Source organism: Protomyctophum bolini (assembly GCF_963924005.1).
Source record: "Protomyctophum bolini genome assembly, chromosome: 8".
NCBI classification, from domain to species: Eukaryota; Metazoa; Chordata; class Actinopteri; order Myctophiformes; family Myctophidae; genus Protomyctophum; species Protomyctophum bolini.
The window spans coordinates 26,368,553-26,392,041 of NC_137869.1; the positions used below are offsets into that span (position 1 = coordinate 26,368,553).

Sequence of the window (23,489 nt, forward strand, 5' to 3'; positions counted from 1 at the left end):
TAAAAAATTATATGCCTAATGATGATGTCACTGGAAGACGGTTTCTAAACTGCCCACAGCCCTCCTATGACAGACTGAGTAGAAAAAAACATGCTATTTTATATGAAGATAGGTTGAAAAGTGGTGAAGTGGTCCTTTAAGTATGGAGGGTCTAAGACAGTGATTTAGATAAATTACAAATATTATCAAAGTATTCTGTGGCACCCCTGGGACTCAGGGCACCCACTGTGAGAAACCACCGGATTAGAGCACCCATTGGTCCATGTACTGTACGTGTGAGGGGGTGGCTGACAAGGGCACGGAGGCTGCGGTTCAGAGGATGAGAGGGAGAGGGAGGGAGAGAGAGAGAGAGAGAGAGAGAGAGAGAGCAGTATGTGCATGGCTGCAGCATGACCCAGCGGGTTTCTGAGTCCTGGCATGGACGGAGGGGCTCTTCCTGTTCTCACTGTGCTTTTGTCTCACTGAAAAAAAGCTCCAAACCTCTGACTGAACTGACCTCAATGGGAGTTTTCCACTGCTGTCAGCTACCAGCACCCCCCCCCCCCCCCTCCTGCACACAGTATGGGAAAAACACGTGTGTGTGTGTGTGTGTGTGTGTAAATATTGAAACGCACGTCTGGATGTTTGACTGGTATGGTAACATGGAGCCCCTTTTGTCGTTATTATCGTTTTAAACCAGAGATTCTCAACGTGGGTCCTGCGCGGGAGGGACCCACAGAAGTAATCCTACATTTCTAATCTACCAGGCAGTTAATGACATTCACCTGGGGCTCCAACTCAAGTCGCTCATTAGACAGCTAGGATGAAAACCAGCAGTACGGTCTCCAGGGCCCCCAGGACTGTAGTTGACAACCATAACTTTAAACAAAGCTCTGTTTCATTTGGTGTAATGTACACACAAACCCACCGAGAATGTCCCCAAGAAGCTGGGCTTGCCAGTAAGTGAAAGGCCAGCAATTGTTTTTTTGGGGCTCATTAGTAAAATTGACATATCATCATGGAAAAATATTTGGTATTGGCACCATATTGGTTTCAGTTGAGGGGAAAACATAGAAGGCAAATAATTTTCCATGATGTGATGTTCTGTAATTCAGAGGTGGTGTTACTGTAATATGGATGAGAACAGGTCAGCCCCTGGGTCACACATCTCAATTAGAGCCCCATACATTTGCCTACGTCTGACATACCAGATGCTCATAAAGTGACATATTTTGACATTTTGTATAATAACAACGGACAAACCCATGATCAGATTTTCCAACGGATCACTGCCAAGTACTCCTTGTCTGCGGTCGCTGTGGTAGAATTTTATTTTACTGCATGCTTCATGAATGTCATTCCAACGGACTTTAACCAGCTAAGCCCGCCTTTCAATCGCATTAGTGTATAATGGAGATGTTGTCATCTGCAGGGCTTAAATAAAAGTTTCTGAATCAGCAGGCTCTTACAGTATGTTTTCAGTTGCTTTTACTGGTATTGGTATTTTGTTATGCTCCCAAAGCTGCTGTAACTTATTTTTTTAACAACCCCACTAACTTTTTTTGGATGTTGAAACAACCTAAAGTAGTTATGATCTGACCCGAAGATTGTATTTGTTTTTCTTGTCTCCATGAAGTACAACTATTTCATCATTTTGCGTTGTCTCTGTGACAACAAGGTTACTCGCAACTCCACATGCTTCTTTACATGCATCTGTGCATGTCTGTGAAGTCTGGCGTGAGACCCAGTGATTTCCCCCGGGCATGATTGCACTTGTACTTGGACGGAGGATCTCATTAAGTGAAGTGTTCCAGCACAGACATGGAGCAGATGGATGGACGGCAGCCTGAATGTTCTGGCCAAACCCCTCCGGGCAGGAGAGATAGTTCACTGTCACTCCAATGATAAAAGAACACATGGGGGCAGACGGGACTGCAGATGGACAGGGAAGTCTCTCAGTGTGAATATATGCGGGTGGCTGACAGCAGTGGAAACTCCCATGATTTATTCTTTTACCTAATAATAATAAGGTCCCCCCCCCCCCCCCCCCCTGCCATGTAAAGCATCTTTGAGTACTTAGAAATAGTGCTGTATAAATCTGAAGTATTATTATTTCCCCGGGTCCAGGGGGGGAAATCAAAAACATCAGAGTTGGAATCGGAGACCAATTGGGTCTCCATTTACCCGCTGAGAGCTGTTCATGAGGTGGACAGCCGCTGCCGCTGCCTTCCTTGTGGACAATCAGGAGGAAGATTTTCTAGTTTCCTTTCCTCTTAGTTTGGCGGGTGTTTATAAAGTTGAAGGGAGCTCCTCTGGGCAAGAAGCATTGTGGACTCTTATTAATCCTTCTGTTCTCTTGCCCCTTCTCTGAGCGTACGTAATCGGAAGACAGACGGTACTGGGGAGTGGTTGAATGGACTCGATGGAGTTATTGTCCAATGTCCAGTGATCGTAAAAGTGAATGTAGGGAATCTGCCCAAGTTCTCCGGTGAGGAATGACAGTCAATTTTTACGACGGTATCTGTATTCTCTCCCTTCCCATCTAGAATCACATTTATGGGGAAATGAATACTGTGATTCTGAAAGCAAGAGGAGCTGCAGTAAGCCCATAAACTCCCTCAGGGCATAAAGAATAGCTGACTCACTCTCCCCTCTTTTTCTGCCTCCCCCCAATTTGGCCTCCTCTTGGGGGTGGAGGGGAACCAGGGGAAGTGGTATGATGGAGATAATCTTGACAGCGATCTGTTGAGCAGAGAGCCCGTTGCGATTTGTCATATCCGGTGTTCCTTTCGGACTACAGGTAAGATGGATGATCGCTGTAGCAGTTATTTATTTGGTCTTAACGCAGTGACCCGTGGCACAGAGCAACATATAATGTACCCCCGTCACCCCGTCTCCTGCTGAATCTCTTACAAGGACGTTGGCTGCCGGTCTGGAAAATGTAAAGGCATTAAAAGAGGGAGCAGATTCATAGAGGGTCGGAGAGGAGAAGTGGAGACCTGTAGAGTTGCCCAAAAACACGGAACCCAAGCCGCTTTCTTTCATCTAAATTTACAAGGCAGGGTTTTACTTTTAAGGTAGTAGCTAGCCGAGGGTCTGTTTCTACTTAGAAAGAATGAATCAGATTGCAACGGCCCGTCACCACAGTGTGGACGGAGCAGCTGACGGCAGAGATGGAGGGAACGGAGCAGCTGACAACGGAGATGGACGGAAGGGAAGATTTGGTAGAAGAGGAAGCAGGGCCAGTGGAGCATGGTTGCGTTTGAATGAGGGAACAATAATTTACATGATAGTCCTTTGCCAAGAATATCAATCTCTTGCTTTTGTCTTTGCTGTGACTCTCCTGCCGACTCTCTCTCTTCTTTTTTGTCTCTCGAGACAATTTCTAACTTCGTAATGACACACAAAGCTGATGGTTCACAGCTGCTTGTTTTTGAAACAACTGGGAGGGAGGAGAGAGGGAGGCAGACTTTGCCTTTGTTTTCTAACCCACAGTCATGACAACAGCCAGGGAAGTAAATTTGTGGCTTCAGTTGGCAGACGTTGTTATGGGGCATCTCTGGGAATGGGCATCAGATTGCCTTTTACGTACTGTGGAGAAATATGCCAGTTCCTCTGATGTGTGAGCACCCACCGTCCGTGCAAAGTCCCGCAGCCCCCACAGCAGACTAAACCCCTCTGTTGGAACATGGAGATCATCCATAGCTCCAACATGACGCATTTTCTCACACACAGCCCTGGCTCACCTGCGTGCTTAATGAAATCCAGCATTGGTCACATACAGTTCAATATGTCACTCGGTGTTCTATGTGCAATGACGGTGCATGTGAAATAAATTACACAGTTAGTTTTTCAGTCGAACCGACCTGCGTGGGATAAAAGTGTGTCTAAGTGAACGTGCACAATCTCTTCTTTAGACAATCTCTTCTTTAGACGTGTGTGTGTGTGTGTGTGTGTGTGTGTGTGTGTGTGTGTGTGTGTGTGTGTGTGTGTGTGTGTGTGTGTGTGTGTGTGTGTGTGTGTGTGTGTGTGTGTGTGTGTGTGTGTGTGTGTGTGTGTGTGTGTGTGTGTGTGTGTGTGTGTGTGTGTGTGTGTGTGTGTGTGTGTGTACAGCTCCTGGAAATGTAATTGTATCCTCTGTGTATAATATAAACTGTATAAAAGGTGTTAAGGGAGGTTGTCACTCACACTTGTAGAGACTGCCAGAGATTATAGTGCTGTGTGTGTGAGTTAAGAAATACATGACTCCTTCAATCAGTGATTTGGAGACCAACATATATGAAACAATACAATGAAAATGCAGAAATGGGAAGCTCCTCAATTTGAATTAAACTTTTATTATGCTATTCAACATTTCAGAATGAAATGGTACCTTAAAATCAGAAAAGCGGGAACACTAAACGGCTTACAAACACATGGAACAAGTTACTGTAGTTTGAAACGTGTTCCATGTTTGTGTTCCTATGCTTTCTAAGGTTCCCTTGAACTCTGCACTGTTGAATAATAACATTTATAAATGAACTTCCTATTCGTCTAGTTTTGTTGTATGTATAGGGCCCGTTTTGAAGTTCTTGCCTGTTTTCATAGGGACAAACATATCGCCGGTGGCGGGTGGAAACGTATCTCTATGACAACCATTACCTTCATCTACACAAACCCCAAAATGTGATTATTTGCACCCCAAAATAGGGATGCCAGGTTGAAAGTAGTCTCTCTGTGGTTTTTTTTTAAAAGATATATTTTTGCGGCTTACGCCTTTTATTGGTTTTTTGAAGGGACAGACAGTAGACACACACACACACACACACACACACACACACACACACACACACACACACACACACACACACACACACAGTGACATGGAGGTCAGTAGTATGATAATGATAATATGAGATTGAAAAGCCAATCTGGTCTGAGCTGCAGACAGTGTAGCACTATGTGCCACTGCCAAATGGTGTACTCAACGGGCATACAATGTACCATGCAGATTTTCCATTACATTTATTGTCAACTTCAGTAAATCTTACTCCACATTCTCTCGTCTCCCTTCTGCTCCTTCCTGTTACTAATCTTCATTATTCATCTTTGTTGTCCTGTGTTCTTCTTTGTTGTCCCTGCTGTTTCCAGGGATCTCAGCGGTCGCTCCAACTTTCCGCTGACGGCGTGGCCAAGAGGCTGCGGTATCTCACATTAGATCACCTCAATTTGTTCTGCGCGCTGGATGCAGCTGGTTAGCTTACTAAGCATTTAACCATGACTATGTAATACTCAATACATGCATTGGTCGGGGCGGCCTAGGGGAGCGTGACATTAACTAATTTGCTGCAGAATGCGCAGATATCGTGTTGTCGCCTTTATCTACTCGACGCCGAGATCGTCTTTGGACATCTTTTTAATATACAGTATATTGATTACACTTTACAACTCTGTTCTGCATGCACTCGTAACACGAGCGATGAAAAAAACTGAAAACAAGAAATCATGACAGTCATATTTGTCAGGTGAAACAAGCGCTGTCTCCTTAGCGACCTTAGCGTGGCCGGCACTGGCCGCGGTGCAGGCGGCGTTGCCGGACTTCCGTGGTGCGGGGCAGGGCTTAGGAGGCAGCCAATCATGACTAGGTCTCTACTACGTGATTGGCTACACGCCTGGTGCAGACTCCCGTTGGCTTAGGCGGCGTTTCAGAGTATACGATTGGCTTGGGGGGAGCCAATCATGACTAGGTCGCTTACGTTTCATGAGCAGTTGTAACTGCCAAACTGTAACTGACAAAAACAGTGCTGGATTAAGCTGTCTCTGAACAGAGTTTTTAGAATCCTAATCTCACGTTCTTCTTCCAGGCTGTGTTCATCTCTATAAACGATATGATCACCGGTTACAAAATGTATATTGTTCTTGGTGAATGAGTTAGTTGTAGCTGGAGTAAAGTCTCTACAGAGTTGGTTCCCAGGACTGGTAGAGCTGAAACACGGCTCACTGCGGCCGGCGTGTGGAGGCGAACAGCGGTGGTTGGGTGGAGCAGGCCGCTGGCTCTGACTCTAGCAGTTTAACTCCTCTCCTCCCTGGAGAAGCCTCATCAAAGCTCTTCTCGCTCTCTCTCGCTCTCTCTCTCTGTAAACACCCCGTCACTGTCAACGACACTTATTGTGTATTCTGTGTTTCAAGTGCAGTCTGTCATTGTTTTAATGGCCTCCGGCATTGCAATAAGAATAACAAGTTGGGTAACACAAAGGAAATAAAGCATCAGCTGCCTTTTTGAGGATGAGCTTCCTTGTGCCTTTGTGACACAAACGAGGTAATTGCTGTAGGTTATTTTTAGAGGACTGTGGTTGGGGAACCCGAACTCCGAAGTGACACCACAAGTGTTTCCTTTTGGTCAGGATGTTTGGCGCAGCAGCGATTGAGTGGTGGCTCCATGAACGGGCGCAATTGTTTGACGTTATGACGAAGTGACCTTTCTCTCCTGTCTAAAGACAGACCGGTCTAATTTTTGTCCTGTGTTGCCAAACCCTAATGTTTTGGCGGTGGAGCTGTCGTGGTCAGCGTAAAGCCATGTTGACGGAGAGAGACAGTGAACAGTCTGTGTGCAGTGTGTGCCTCTCTCTCTCCCTGGGTGGCCCAGGTAGTGAAATAAGACCGAGACAGACACGCATCAATACGGCCTTGACGCCGACAGACAGACAGACAAACAATCACGAGAGTGGAAATGCTCATCGGAGGTATAGGGGATGAAAGGATGGACACGAGAGTGATTGGCAGGACCGCGGCCAGAGCGAGGTGCTTATTTAAAGAGGAGTGATGCAAAAATAAACCTGGGGGGTTTATTTAATATCATTGACGCAGGCAAGAGCTTCCTACCTGCTGGTAGAGGCTGCGTATGGGAGCTCACAGGGCACGCGGTTAGTTTGTCCACCATGGGTACAGACCTAGTGGCTGCATGGGTTCGACTACACATTATGCACACACCTAATGTCTTTCTGTCTCTCTCTGCCTGCTGTATACAGCAGTGCTGTAATGACATCATAAACATTGCAGATAGTATGCCTAGTATTTAGTGTGCGGCAGTTTGTAGTCCTAAAATCTGGAAGTGAAATGGTTCCCTAGACAGATTTTCAATGCTTTTAACCATAGGGCTTTTTTATTTATGCAAATGAAGTCTGTGGTGAACATAAACCTTAGCATTTTGTTCTTTGACATAAATTTCATCCATTAATATGCCAACTATGAATTTTGAAGGCATTTATGTGCTTTAAAAAAAAGGCATTAATTTCCTGTGTGGTTCAAGAATCATACAACTTTTTTATGTTGTTCAATATAATAAGCCTTATTATGATATAATTGAGATATGATTGATTATGCTTTGTTTTATTTGTTTTCTACTGAACGTTAAAAAAAGCCAAATGCAAAACGTCCATTGGAACTCTGTTGTGGAAACCAATTGCCGGAGTTGACGTCTGGGTTGGCTTAAAAGAAGACGTCATCCCTGTAGCACTCTTATTAGGTACAGACCGTCCTAGTCCTGGTCTAGAATCTCGTTTATGATCCGGTATCTACTCCCTCTTTCTTGTCCGTCTCTATTGTTCTAATGTAACAGAAATTACTTAAAAATTAAGCTTGTGGTCTTCCAATGTTCCAAGCCTCCAGCAAAGCTTCCATTGGGAAGTGTTGACACTTTAACACTGTCCTCCTCTGGCCTTCCCTGATCCTCGCTGTCGGCCAGCTCAGACCCGGAGGTATCGACAGTTTCGCCCACTCTCCTAATGTGTCATCTTAACATCTGCGTTCGATATGCGGCTTCCTCACCCCTGCCGCTTCACCCGTCCAAGCGTGCACTCACTGCACACACACACACTCTGTACAGCCAGGGCGAGATCTCGTTTTCATGAGTTTGTCCTAACTTGGCCTCGGCTTGGGGAGTCGTGAACAGTTTCGTGGAGGTTTCCAGACATTGGTCTCATAGGGGATATTTTACGTGTGAATGTGTGTGTAGGGGAAAGGGGGATATTGCCTGATACAGTTGTTCATACTGTAGCCCGAGTCGGCTGGGCTGACAGGACAGAGGCTTGCACAACATTTTCCTACTGTTACATCAGCGCCCATGGCCTCTGCACGGCATATTGTCGCTAAAGGGGGGTCCGGGTTCCCCTCCAGCATCTGTGTGGTCCGCCCTCAATGGGTTCACTGATTAAAGCGGCTGAGACCCAGCTGGGTCTAGCCAGTACACTCAGTACTATTGGGTATCGTTGTGATGTTCTGTGAATTCTTCAAAATATATCATCGGGTTGAATTACAGATTTGAATTACAGATTTTATTCTCCTTATTCCAGTAGCGTTTGCATTCGTTCGGAATAATTCTTTCTTCACCCAATTGTCAAATAAAATTAAGGTATGACGTTTGTTTCCACAGAAAATGTAATTGTCCAGACATTCTTTATTTTTTGTTTTGTTTTGATTTTAGTTCCATGCAATTTGTCATTGTCAAAACATGGATGGACTCCATATTTGCTATTGCACCTCTGTAAACACTAGGGCAAGTTTCACAATAGCAAATGCAGTGATGCTAATCTGACACCACTGTAGTATGTATTTTGACAAGAATGGATTAAGTCTATGGAGCCCAATGTGACAAAACACCAGCGGGATCCTTTAAATAAACAGTCCTTTAAATATAGTCCATTGCACATGAATTGCTAAAGAATTGGCCTCAGCCTCTGAATAATGAGTAGCCAGCTTCATGCTGAGGCACCTCAAGATCCTGAATGGAATTGATGTTATGGCTTTCATCCGAATCACCCTGAGGATCGGATTGAAATTGAATGTCTTTACCAGCCGCACATCACATAATCACATCAGAATTTCTCTTCTCAATTTGTTTTTGCTCCCCCTTTTCCTTCATGAAAGAAGGAAAATGAAATGTTGCTTTGTACTTAACTTAATGAGAAGAGTTTCCCTTCTTGTTACGTTACATACAACATTTAAGTGTCTCTCTGTTCTTTTGTATTAAGGCGATCCATTTCAATGAGAGATGTGAATGCACTGAGGATGAATACGTTCGAGTGAATGGGATTTAAAAAGATGAATCAAAAGTACAACTCATAATATGCGGCAGCACGCTGCCTAGCCTCCTGTTTAACCTGCGTGAAATCCACACACTCTGTTAAATTAATTTAGCACAATGCTGACGTGCTGCAAATGCTGAAAAGTACACTTCTGACCGCTTCCGTTTTGTCTTTCAGGAGCTGTCGAGCTGTGGCTGGAACAAGAAGGAGAAGCACAGCTCTGCCCCCAACGCTGTGGCCTTCACCCGCAGGTTCAACCAGGTGAGACACACACACACACACACACACACACACACACACACACACACACACACAACGCTGTGGCCTTCACCCGCAGGTTCAACCAGGTGAGGCACGCGCACACACACACACACACACACACACCAACGCTGTGGCCTTCACCCGCAGGTTCAACCAGGTGAGGCACGCACACATGCCTCGTAAAATCTCTAGTGTTCTTTTCCAATCTCAATGTGTCACAAAAAAGCTCTCTGGGCATTTTACAGCCCACTTCTCAATTGCACTTAAAAGCTGACTGTTGCAAATTTACGAACCTTAGCCGTTAAGTGACGGCGAGATCACTTCCTCCACCCCCCTCCCCCCCACACACGCGCACACACACACACACACACACCGTCACACACACACAGGAACATGTGTGGACTTCCTGACTGAGACCCGCATAATCTCTGTCTCTGCTATACACCATTGATGGAGGTCATACCGTAAAAGCAACGCAAACGACGGATGGAGGTAGAGAAGGCAGTGAGAATTGGAAAGAAAGAATAGAAAGATAGGCAGACGGAGAGAGAGAGTTATGAGAAAGAGTGACAGGTTATTGTTTTCATAGCTCACTGTCCTTAGCTGGCCCTTGTGGTCTTAAAATGGGTGTGGGGGTAAATAAAAAGGTATATTACAGTACGTGTCTTTGAAGTTTTATGCAGCAGGTGTTGGAACTCCTTCGTGTGTGTGTGTGTGTTGTGTGCGATATTCTCTTGCCGTGCATCATGTCAACGTCATCAACAGGACGTTGTCTGTAATTACGTAAGCAGGGGAAACATACACTTTAATCTTCCTCCAGATTCTCCACCGAGCCCCTTTTAAGACCACTTTACTGCCCCCCAATATAAATACGAGATGATCTAATAAGAATGTGTTGCTGTGGAAACTTCCCCATGTATAGCATATCCCAAACGGTGATTCAAGATGTTAGCTACACACATGCAACGCCAAGAAAAATGAGTCCTTTTTTTGTTCTTTCTTTTTCTTTTTGAATAATGGTGCTTGGAGCAGGAGGAAAGAGTCCCAGACAGCTCCTTAGCATGATCCCAAGCCATATTCCTCTTCCTTCTTCTCGCATTCTGTTGGCACTGCCTTCTGGAAGCCGGCGGAGCCGTGGAGGGAAGTTCATTAGACAGGCGTCAGGGATTAAGAGACGATGACAGAAGAAGTCAGAAGTCGCATCACATCACTTTTATTCGCCAAATGCAAAAAAACTAAATTAGCGAAAGAATGACAAGATTTGTTTTTCTTAACACATTATGTGCCCTTTCATTCTTTCAAAATAGCTTTCATTCTTACAAAGACGTCCACAGATGTCCTGGTCACTACTTGGGTTAGTTCCTAGGACGTCTGTGGACGTCTTTGGCATATATTCTCTTACGTTGGGGCATACCAGTGTAGAAGCATACTTTATATTTATCAACAACCAGCACATGACACACAAACACTGCACGTACAAATAATACCTAAACTGTACTGTGTATAAACCTATCACAGTATAATCTACTGAACCTTGAGCGTCGACAATGGTCCTATAAATATAAACGCATAGAAGGTTAAGAATGCCAGCATGGGTTCCTCTGGCTCATTCGTCCTGGTCTCACATGGTATAGTCACTGCAGTGATTCCTTGGCCCTGGGGCATATAACTGGATTCTTCCAACAGTCTTCAGTTGGGTCAGAACTAAGTCCCTACCCATAATCCGCCTGGTGTCAAGCCAGCTGGACTCCTCTCCCTTCCTTCCTCCCTCGTTCGCTCCGACCAGACCCCCAGAGCGGCTGGCCAGACCCCCAGAGCTGCTGGCCAGACCCCCAGAGCGGCTGGCCAACGTTGAATCCACGAATACCCTACTCGCCAAAGCTGGAACTGCAGGACTTTCATGGAGGTGGACGGATATTCAGTTAATGTCATGACACAAAAGTGCGTAAAAGTTGACATCAAAGTTGAGACCGCGCTCGAGCCAGCTATAGTCAACAGTGGTACTTCCGGCAGACTTCTGGGTGCTTCAAACGCCACTGAGCAACTTCCATTGAAGTGAATAGCTGGGGGAGGGGTTGTCTGGTTTTTGGATTATATACTGTATACAGTAAATCTGGCTCCAACCAGAGGATCCTCATTTCAGCCACTGCCAACTGACAACATAGAGATGTGTTGTGTTAGCTTCTTGTAAACTTCTTAAAAACTAAAATTTGCTGCTGTTATGAACCCCCCCTCTCTTTCTCTATCTCTGATTGGGCTGTACAACCGTTACCCTGCATTGGGAGCATTTTATACTTCATAAAGACACTGCTAAAGACTGCATCCCTTGTGTAAAAGGGTAAAATCAGCCCTCAACAGCTTCTTTCAGGAATATGGGGAGGGGTAGGGGAGGGAAGCCTTAATTCGTTAATCAGATGGTATTTCTGTCAAAAATACATTTATCACAATGTATTTCTATCAGAAATGTGTTAATCTGATGGTAATTCTGTCAGAAAGGCAACCGTGGATTCTGCGTTCGGTGCCACTCAAACTGAGGGAAGCCTCGCTCCCTATATTTCTGTCAGAAGCAGTTGAAGGCTGATTTCACCCCGCTGCATCTCTTGTTTGCGGGAGGTGCATCCATAATACCTCGCTGACGTAACGTCCACGTCCTCTCTCTTTCTCTCCATGTGTGTCTCTCCTCTCACCTAGTCCAGCATGTCCACACTTGTATCCATATCCATGCACATAACACAAGACCATGTGGTCACAGTTGATTGCTTGACATCATCTCAGCGTGGTCATGACCCTGTTCAAAGACTTTATTGGTCAAGCTGAGGCCAACATTGTAAAATAGTCAAAACGTGCACATTGCAAGTATCCTTAGACAGACAGGGACACCTGCTCTGTAACGATCCCCACCGGTATACTGATTTTGTGTGGGGTTTTTTCCCCGAGGTGGAAGGCAGATGTGAGAGCGGACTTTTATGCGCAGAGTGTGGAGTTGCTTCTCCACGTGTGACCTCACATTCTTACATTGATGGGTGGCTGTAGTTTAGAGAGGTTGGTGGGAGTCACGTTTTCACCATCAACTTGTCTTCATCCCACCTCCCGTCTTCATCTATGTCTCTCATTCGGTCTGAGTGCGCGCTCAAACACACACACACACACACACACACACACACACACACACACACACACACACACACACACACACTGTATATTTGCATAGATTAAATAAAGTTTTTGGTGGTGTGTGAGTGGTGTGTGAGATGGGTATTTATCTCTTCAGTCCTTGGTTCCTCAACCCTTAGTTCAGTGAAATAAAAATGGGGCTGTTTCGACCAAATGCAGGATAGCTTACACAACATAATATCCCGCTGACCCTACATGCACGCACGCACGCACGCGCAACATCCAGACGGCACTAGATGAAAAACGTAGAATGACGAACATACACGGCAGCAAAGCACGATCTTTCCCGGGTTCTGAAGTGCCTGAACTCTGTCGACACTCTTGCGTGCTGTCCAGAATACATCTATCAAACACAAGCTCCGTCCGCCAGTGGGAGAGCAGAAAGGAGCGAATGGTGAGAGACCGAGGGAGCGATGTTGGTCTGTCTGACTCGCTCTTATCAGGAAAGCAATGTGCAGACATCTGCAGTGTTTGAAAAATCTCAAAGAGGCCCTCTCCTCCCATTAACTTCAACTCTCCCTTTGCTGACACCCCCCAACCCACCGCCTCTCTCCACCCATGGGCTCGGATTGATTCCCTGATGTGTTTGTATGCATGTGTGAAGTCAGAAGTTTTTGCTGGAATGTCATATCGTTATCTCCTCTGGTTGATGATACTCTGAGACAAAACAAATAGAATATGCACATCCAAAATGTAGCTCAGGTGCAGGAAAGACGGAATAGCACAGGGAAAAAGTCCACAGACTCCACACACTTTGTCAAGTCAACAACTTGGGGAGCTACTTTACAGTGCAAAGACTTTCTTTCCCTTTTCTTAAGCCTGAGGTAGTTGAACTAGCAGGTTCAATTTACAGTACCCATGTTTATTTCACGTTTGGTTGCCCACTGCTTAGTACTGTCTGTTGGAAATAGTATGAATTTACACAATATAAATAAGCTTTCAAGCTTTGTTGTGCTTTATGCTTTTATTTAAAGCATATGTGTATGCATTTTACCAATAAAAACGTCACCAATCAATCAATCAAATGTATACTGGTTGTAGTATACTGTACCTTGGACATTACAATGCTCGGAGCCCACAGTTTTCCAACTATCTGCAATCCTTGGCCCGGGCCTCACAAGCCGGTGGACTTTAAACACAGCAGAACTGTCTTTGTTCGTTTGCACATTCTCTTTGAGGAACTTGAGAAATGCAGGTCAGGACAATCTTTTCCCCCAATACGGTCCATGTGCACTTTGTGCAGCCCTCTCTCTTTGCCGTTGGCAGATGTTGTAACAGGCTGTTTATTTGTTTGTGTGTTATAGACAACTTTCTGGGTGGTACGAGAGATCCTCCATGCTCAGACATTGAAGATACGAGCGGAGGTGCTGAGTCACTACATCCGCACTGCCAAGGTACTGTTAATAATTCTCATTTTATAACAATAATTTACTTTATTTACATGGTAAGATCAAAGTAATTTTTTTTCTCCACAGCAATAGCCAGGAAACCCATTTTATACTTTGCAGTTGAAAATTCCTAGAATGTTATTTTCCTAAATAAGGATGCCACATTAAAAGTGGCTAGGTAAACACCGCATTTAGTTTAGTTTCTAGAGAACAGGAGTGTTGCACCCTTCTGGAACAAGATTAGATTTTATTCATAACAAAGTGACACACATACCAAATGTGTCATTTTCTCAGTCCATAGACTTCTAATTTGATCGTATCAGCAACACTCCTGAGTTCCAGTGATCTGAAGGCATGTGTGACGTGACGTACCAATACACATCTTGAGTTGGTTTTCCAAGTACACTTGACCCCAATCCGTTTTTACTCCTTACAGAAACTATGTGACATGAACAACCTGCATGCGGTCATGGCTGTGGTGTCAGGGTTACAAAGTGTTCCCATCTACAGGCTCACAAAGACATGGGCGGTAAGTTTTAACAACACCTTAAACATTCAGAGAATGCTTAACCAGTTATCACCAGTAAGACGCCTAAGGGCGAGAAGCGTGTACAGGTTGAGTGTACAGAGTTTGATGAGGTCAGATCAACATATGGAACGTCGGAACTGGTTAGCTCCATATATGGAGATCTGAGGGTTGTAGCGGGGACATTCTCTTGAGTGTACAGGGTTTTATGAGGGCCAGGCTTTAATTTTATGGCCTATTGAGAACTTTAGTTTTTGCCGGCTGCCGGGCGAGGCTGCACTAATAACTTTGGGGCTAGCCCGTCTACCGTTTAAATGGACAGGTTTCAGTCAAAAGGGAGACATCGAAGAGGAAGGATGGATGGGGATGGATCAACATATGGAATGTCAGAACCTGTTCTGACATTCCATATGGGCGACAGCAGATCGCATTTACTATGACATCAGATGTCATAGTAATGTCACGAGACCTGGGCACCATATATGGGGGCTTTCGCAGTATGGGGCATTTTGAGTGATACACTGACTGACTGACTGGAATTGCACGTTTTCATAGTAAATGCGACCTTTAGTCGCAATTACTACAATGTCATGTATTTTTCTCCCTCACAAAGGAGATTTACAGTATACCTCTGTATTTTGTCTCATTTAGTACAGGTTCCGAATCAGAGTCTGGAACTACACATCCCAAAAGCCGTCATCTGTTTATCATTTCCGTTCATGAAAGTATATTTTTACACTTTGACTGCCTCCCGTGATTCAGTCTAATGCCCATCACCGCTCTTTTATTTTGAAGACCTCAAAATTCACTTCCCAAAAAACAGCCTATAGCTATTGTGACCACCGTAACGTTAAGTCATCAGAAGCGTTAATATTGTATTATTGTAACCACGAGGTAGTGATGATAGCCCCGAATATCAACATTCTGTTCAATCACTTCAATCTGAGCTTCAAAAACACCATCAAAGATCGCTCTTCTAATGGAAGTGGACGACGGGGAAACATTTTATTTGTCGGACCACAGCGGAAGCGAGCGTTTCCTAGCGATGCGGAAGCTACTACTGTAGATATTAGCGAGACCATTCCCAATCTGAATACCAGATTTCGTTGTGAAACACTGAATGCATTTGAGATATGCTGTGTATAAGAAACTACTAAGGTGCCCATATATGGAGCTGAGTGATTGCTGATGCAACACACTCCATATTTGGACGTATAGCGGGACAGACACACAGACAGACAGACAGACAGACACACACACAGACAGACATGATCTGCTAGGTCTCATTGCGAATGCAGTGAGCACTTACTATGAGACCTAGCAGATCATGTCCGTGTGTCCGTGTGTCTGTCCCGCTATCCAAATATGGAGTGTGTTGCATCAGCAATCACTCAGCTCCATTTATGGGCACAAAAGGGGCCAGGTCCACTCAGCTCCATATATGGGCACAAAAGGGTCCAGGTCCACATATACAGTAACAGCGGGACAGACAGACAGACAGACAGACATGATCTGCAGGGTCTCAGCTGCGTTCGCTTCCCGCGTTTGCGCGTCTTACTGGTAGTTAGTGCTCACTGCGTTCGCAATGAGACCTAGCAGATCATGTCTGTCTGTGTGTGTGTCTGTCTGTGTGTCTGTCCCGCTATCCAAATATGGAGTGTGTTGCATCAGCAATCACTCAGCTCCATATATGGGCACAAAAGGGGCCAGGTCCACTCAGCTCCATATATGGGCACAAAAGGGGCCAGGTCCACATATACAGTAACAGCGGGACAGACACACAGACAGACAGACAGACAGACATGATCTGCAGGGTCTCAGCTGCGTTCGCTTCCCACGTTTGCGCGTCTTACTGGTACTGTATTTAAGAACAAACTGACTATCAATAAAGCAATATGCACACACTCTCCCTGAATGGACTAAAGTATTCCCAGTAGGTCAGGCTTTAATGGTGTTCAAAAAGAAATGGGACTGCAGTCAACAGTGTGGGTTACTGCGAATAATTCAGTTGAAGTTTAATTCAGTCCAAGACTGCTTTCAGCTCTCCAGCTTTCATCAATATCTGACACTGACGTCTGGAAGGCCCAACATTTTCAGTCCTGAGACTGAATTGGTCTTGAATGGAATGTTAATGCTTGCTAAATGTTGCTTTTGACTGCAATACTATGAGTTATACCTTCCAGCAAAACTATAACTTGCTTGGATTGAACACTGTGGCCTTCCAAACCCCAGCCTCTTTTCCATTCTCCTGTCTCATTTCACAGTAGATATTTATGTTTCTTTTAAGCTTTATCCATTTCATTTCTATTGTATTTACCTTTACCTTTACCTATTTACTCTGTCCATTATGCATACTTGATGCACTTCATCGTATAACGTTACAATGCAACGGGCTGTAAGCTTGTAGTTTGATATCATCGTACAACTACGGTAATTATAAAACGGGTTTTATGCTGTCCTGTTTAGTAATATTTGTTTGTGTAAAGCACTTTGCAACCTTACTTTTGAAAAGTGCTATACTGTACAATAGTGGGGTTTTTTGTTTACTAAATGGTATGACAAAGACTAAATAAAAACTAAACTATGATGACTAAAACTAAGACAATTTCTGAGTTTTCATGTTCTCCCCGTGTCCCCTAGGGTAGGTACCCTCACAAAAACATGCAGTAATCCTGGTCTCTAAACTGCCTCCCCCTGGCCGGCCGGGGCGCCTGATGGAGGGGAAAGGAACTGGTTGGAATAACGTGTTCCTTCCACGCGCTACGTCCAACCAGGGAAACTCCCCCCTGTCAGGTGTAAAGGAGCAACTTGGACACTCATGCATGAAGGAAGCATGAGTTAAGTCCGTAAAAAAAAAAAACTAAGACAATTTTGACAACAAATCAAAGCTTGACTAAAATGTTAGATAGGGAAAATGGAGAAGAGATCCAGAAAAGCTAAAAGACAAGTTTGCTTGAGCTCAGGTGTTCAGGTGCTCAGGTGCTGAAAATAGCAAATCGACTACTACTGTTGTGAGCTTGTAGATTTGGTTACATGCTGAAAATAGCCAGTGTAAAATCAGCCTGCCAAAATAAATTGTTGTCAACACAATCAACTGTACAACTAAAATCGTATATTTAGTCGACTAAAACTAGACTAAGACTAACACTTTTCAGATGACTAAAATATGACTAAAACTAAATGAAATGTTATTCAAAAGACTATGGCTAAACTAAATTTGCTGTCAAAATTAACACTGCTATACAAATAAAGTATATTATTGTTATTAAAGCATAAATACTTAACAAGCAATCTACACAAGTAAAATACACACTCTGTCCATCATGCAATGAAACTATCACCCAGCATCTGCGAGCTACCATTTAGCAGGTGCTGACGTTTGGACACTTGGCCTCACGGGTCACATAATGACAGGGAGTCGCCATATTTAAGCTGTTATTCCAGTGCAGCGCTTGAGGAGACAAATTGTCTTATAAATGTCCATTCTCCAGACGTGAGGGGGGCCCAGCCGGTCCGTGTTTCAGCATTTTGACTGAAGACGCCGAGCTTACATAATGACATAATGATGCCCTGATGTAATGGTGGAAATTTATTGCGTTAAGGTCTGTGAAAACCCCAGTAGCTCCCTTAGCCCGTCAAACCCACAATAAATTCCTACTGCTGGCTTGGACACGCTGCACCTGCTCCGCAGCAGACAAACACTCACGTGCAATATACTGTATGCACGCACATATGCACACACGCGGGCGCATGCGCACACACACACACACACACACACACACACTAACATGGAAACACTCTCTGTAGATATCATCAGTAATTTTGCCATTTTCTCAGTCCATAGACTTCTAATTTGAGCGTATCAGCGGCACTCCTGAGATCCAGTGACCTGATGCTATGGCAACTGTTGCATTGCTTTCTTCAACAGACCTTGGGGATTGGGGAACCTCCCACAATGTTATTTAGCCCCCTCGATGGAAAAGGCCTCACATCTGCACCTCGCAAATGGACGCACACACACACACACACACACACACACACACACACACACCCTAAACGCACACAAACAAACAAGCATGCACTCTCACGCCACCTCTCCACAGAGAAAACGGCATACTTGTGTGCTGACATCACTGGATGTGCCCTAGAACAAAAGCCTGAGTGCTAGTATAACCGCACAGGGCCACTTTAACTTTTAGTTAAATGAACAAACAGGACTTAGCAGAGCAGTGTGAGCCAACAGTGCTTTGTGAAATAATTCGGACTACGTTTATCCACTTTGCTCACCCTCTGTCTGCAGTGAAAAAAATGTAATAATCAGACACTACTTCTACTGTTGCTGCTGTACTTTCGTGGACATTGGGCTGCTCTTGACCATTATTTTGAAGTGAATGAAGGTGACTTATTTAAGGTAATCCTAGTGGTGAAGCCTACCGTAAGTGCTAGGCTGTGCGCACTGTTTACAATGAAGCTCTTTGGAATAATATAAGTACTCAATAAAAACAAAACGATTATTTCTCTCTTTCCAATTCTCCTCCTTTCTCCCATCCTAGTTACTAAGTCGTAAGGACAAGGCCACGTTCGAGCGTCTCCAGTACCTGATGGATAAAGAGGACAATTACAAACGGCTGAGGGACCACATAGCAGGCCAAAGCATGGTGTCCTGTATACCATACCTAGGTAACACACACACACACACACACACAGATGTGGCTCAGGAGGAGGTCGTCCAATGATCCATGGGTCGGCGGTTCGAATCCCGGCTCCTCCTGTCGAAGTGTCCTTGGGCAAGACACTAAACGCCAAATTGCCCCCGATGTGCTGGTTGGTACCTTGCATGGCTTCCGCCGCCATCGGTGTATGAATGTGTGTGTGGGTAATCTATGCCCACTATCTATGTAATCTATGTAAAGCGCCTTCGATAAAGGCGCTATATAAATGCACCATTTACACACACACACACACACACACACACACAGGCAGTAGTTATTCTGGGGTCGACAGAAGTGGATTATTTTTTTCTTCTTTTTTTTCTTTTCTTTTGTCTTAACGCAAATACGCATTCTGTTTGCCAGGCATACTGGCTTGACCGTGCCCTGCAGAAAGTCTTAATGATGTTTATTCTCTGGCTAAGTATCCGTCAGTCGGCTTACTGTTAATCGACCCCAAACTGCTACGGATTCTCAACTTCATTTCCCTCTGGGTTTAGCCTAGGAGAACACGCATTCCTCCTAACAACAAACACAGTCAATTCCTAAAGTGGAAATTCTGTAATTCTGGGATAGTGTACAAATGGAACAAAATCGTTAAGGGTTTGGTTATGGTACACTGAGATTGTATAAGAGGTTACTACAGAAGTGTGGTTTGTGGCTCTGCTTGTACAGTAGATCATATAATAATTGCAGCAGTAGGGGCTTAATGAAGCCACTCACTCTAAGGGACCTTGTGTGCATCCATCCACTAAGAGGTTTCTCAATAGTCCCTTTCAACTAGGACAAATGTCATGGAAACATTTTAAAAGTGTATTAATCTTCAGGCTTTTCGTGTGTCTAAGTCAAGAGGACATCACAAAGAAATCCCTTGTTTCCCGTTTCGTTTCATTTGTTAGGGACTGAATCTAGACATTGGGTAGTCCTCATAAGTTCCTTGTGAGTCTCAGATGTCCCCCTACACAAGTGTGTTTATGGTGGATACACAGAATGTACTAAGTGCAGTCGCAGATTTATTGGTTGGATGTCTTAACTAAAGGCACACGCACCGCCACGGACGGACACACACACACACACACACACACACTCATTCACGCCAGCGCTGGTCTCCAGTCCTTTTGCCATTCAAAATAATAATAAAAATAATCCCCAGAAACATAGTTTTATAATCAGCTCATCATATCCTACTTGCTGCATCATGCAAGCATCCATGCTCTCCCGTCCAAGGGGCCTGGCGGGGCCCTATACTTACCATACTGCAGAGCTAACGCTGTGACTGCATGTCCTTGTAGCACATAGAGGGAGGTGTGTGTGGAATCCACTGTGGATGCATGTGCTGCATTTGTATGTGTGTGGCTTGTTTCCATACAATCTGCCAGTGTGTGGTGATATGTTGTATGTGTGTGGCTTGTTCTAAACGTAAACATGTTTCCATACAATCTGCCAGTGTGTCGTGATATGCGTGCGTAGGCGTGCGAGTGTGTCTGTGTAAGTAAAAGAGCGAGAGATGTGTGACCGGTTGGCCGTCCAGAGGGCCAGGCGGGCTGGCACATCAGGAGGAAAATGCTGCTCTCTTGTTCTCCATCATAGCAGATCTAAAACGCATTAAAATTCTACCATTCCCCTCTGTCATAAATCTACCTCCGTCTCTGTGGGAGAGAAGGAGCACGATGAGAGGTTGAGCGAAAGACGGAGCAAACAAGATCCCCTCGACGCACGTCCAAGAGCAGATGCGCCCTGCTGTGTGTGTGTGTGTGTGTGTGTGTGTGTGTGTGTTTTCGGATTGTGCCGGTTAAATTCGGGGCAAGGCTTTGTTTATGCTCCGTTTACCTCTCCGGTTACCAAACCTGCTGAGTCTGAGAGCGGTCGTGAATTACACTGCGAGTCCACAGTGCTAACACAGCCATGTGTGTTTATCCTACACAGTACAATCTTGTGTGTTCATTTACTTTAGCTGTTGAAAAATAGCAGATATACAAGCTTATTAGTGTGGCACAGAGTACCGTGCTATGAGCTTGTAGATCTACCAAAATTGTGGAAATGTGTGCAAATCTTTGAATGTATATTCTTTCACAGCAAACTTTTTTTATCTCACATTTTTGCTTATGGGGGTCCCTGGAACAAAATATTTTCAGATCGGGCTGTCTGTGGCCAAATAAAGATAATTCTGGGGGTCCTTCACGTGAAATTTGTGAGCACCACTGATATGTTTTTCAGAAAACTGTCAGGATTTAGAAGACATTTTGTAGAATCTGGTCTCAGGTCTGAGTCTCTCAGAATTAAATGCACACTGAGGATACTACTGTGCACTACGTTCATCATTTGTGAGGTCGATTCCCCAATCATCTAGATTTTACTACCCCTTTTTGTATTTGTGCCTCTTTTGTGAGTCCCCCCGCTCTATTGAGTCTCCATGGCCTTTTTTGTGTGCGTTTGTATGTGGCTGTGCATGGTTGTGTATTCCACGTGTGGAATGGAGATGGATTGATTGACTTCCTTCCTTGATGCTTATCTACGCTGATAACTTCACTCCTGGTCTAGAGTGTGTGTGTGTGTGTGTGTGTGTGTGTGTGTGTGTGTGCGCTCTGCAGACACACTCTCCTGTCTGCTCTCTTCAGCAGCACAGAGCATGGCTGTTAAATAGTGTGATTAACTTGTTCCTTTTCACCAGCCAATCATGACGGGACAAAGGGCCCTCAGAACAGCGGGCTATACTGAAGGAAACAGACGCACTACACTTTATTACATTTTCTGCATTATACAGCACTTATTATCCAATAATGGTCCATGCGCCGCACCCCCATATACTTGTTATGGTTGGTCCCAAGCGTTTTCTTTCAGAGCATCTGTTAGTCTAGGATACTGTATGTTGGCCCATCATTGCTTTGGTGCTCGGCCCAAGCTAATGGAGAGAGTGACTACCCGTGCAGGTTCAGAGGCATGACGTGCGTGCGGCCCCTTCATGCCACTGCGCCCGCTGGCGCGCCTGCCCGTCACCACTGCTGCTGGTGTAGCAGAAGTAGCGAGCGACAAGCGCTGTGGAGGAACCAGTGCAATGGAAAGCAGTTCAAAGCACCAGGGGCAAAGTGTCAGATCAGCGAAGCAAGCCAACCGACTCTTGCTCTTTTTTAAAGAGTTTAATTCCCCTGCTGGTTTCCATGACCTTTATAGGCCTGTGTGTGTCAGATGACGGTACAGCAGCCGTATGGCCTGGCTTGGCTGCTTGGTCTCTCTGACTGCACGGATATACTGCACTCGAGTTAACTGACTTCAAGAGCGAGCGACATGCCAGTTCTCTTGGCTCCCGTCGTATAGTTTCAGTAGTGGCGGTGTGTTGTGTTGTCTGCGCGTACGCACTGACGTGCGTAGACATTTCGTGTACATTAGCTCATCCTGGCCTGTGGCTTTCTCTTCAAAAGGCTCTTCTCTGCTCTGACTTACAGCTCCTGTGGGAGAAAGGGTCAGAGGGGAATCATAATTTCAGGATATATATTTAAAGGAAAGAAAAACTCAAACATTTTATGTGGAAAGAATGTTTCTCCCCCTCCCTTCCTTCCTTCTCTGCCCCCCCCCTTCTCTCTCTTTCCTTTTTTTCATTCTCACCTTCTGCTGTTCTCTCCTTTTATGCCTCCAGTTTTTCAAAGTGGAATCTCTTTAATGTCGTTCCTGTTCTCAGCCATACCGCGGTTCACACGATACACAGTACAATCCTGAGTGTAAATTGAAATAGTCCCAAATGCACCCTATCTGTATACCTATATTCTCTTTTTATATATACTTTTTCATCTACACCCCCCATCTCTCTCCTATTTCTCTTCCAGAGTAGCAGAAATGTGCTTTTCATTTTAGCTTTTCATTATCATAACTATTCAGCTTTTTTCTGTACGCATTCTTTAATTATTACATCCCCTTTGGCAGTGTGGAGATCCGTCTTGTGCTCTGTGCTCCGTCTCACAGATCGCCGCAGAACCGTGTCGTCCTTCTGTCCCTCCATTTCTCCAATCTTTCTGTCCATTCATCCCTGAGGGCAGCAGCTATATATCATCCCTTCTACAATCCCTTGACAGGTCATATTGCACTTTAATCAGGAGGTTAATGTCAAATCCTGCTGTTATATGCCATAAATTCTACTTGACGTCAAGTGTCCACCATTTACTGTATGCTGCCAGGGAAAGGAACGGAAGTCTTTATTATTTTTAATCACAAAACACAAGGACAAGGTACAAAGGACAGGTAAATTGTACCAATTACTTACGCACCATGATGTCTGCAAAGAATGGGAAATGGCATTTCCAAATGCTAGATGCTTGCCTGCCCATGTGGCCAAAAAACTCACCTACGACTGCCAAAATGTATTTCAGAGGGCAGTTTTTATAATTTTGCAGGGAAA

General features: G+C 44.7%; 1 protein-coding gene across 2 annotated transcripts in view; it reads left to right on the forward strand.

Annotated features, from left to right (window-relative positions):
• Positions 1-23,489, forward strand: part of ralgps2 (Ral GEF with PH domain and SH3 binding motif 2) — a 105,894-nt gene that overhangs the window by 38,729 nt on the left and 43,676 nt on the right. For both annotated transcript variants that reach the window (XM_080771188.1, XM_080771189.1), the window contains exons 6-9: positions 9,219-9,302; positions 13,781-13,870; positions 14,301-14,393; positions 18,944-19,070. In XM_080771188.1, coding sequence (XP_080627314.1) covers positions 9,219-9,302; positions 13,781-13,870; positions 14,301-14,393; positions 18,944-19,070 — 394 coding nt within the window. The remainder of the gene's footprint in view (positions 1-9,218; positions 9,303-13,780; positions 13,871-14,300; positions 14,394-18,943; positions 19,071-23,489) is intronic.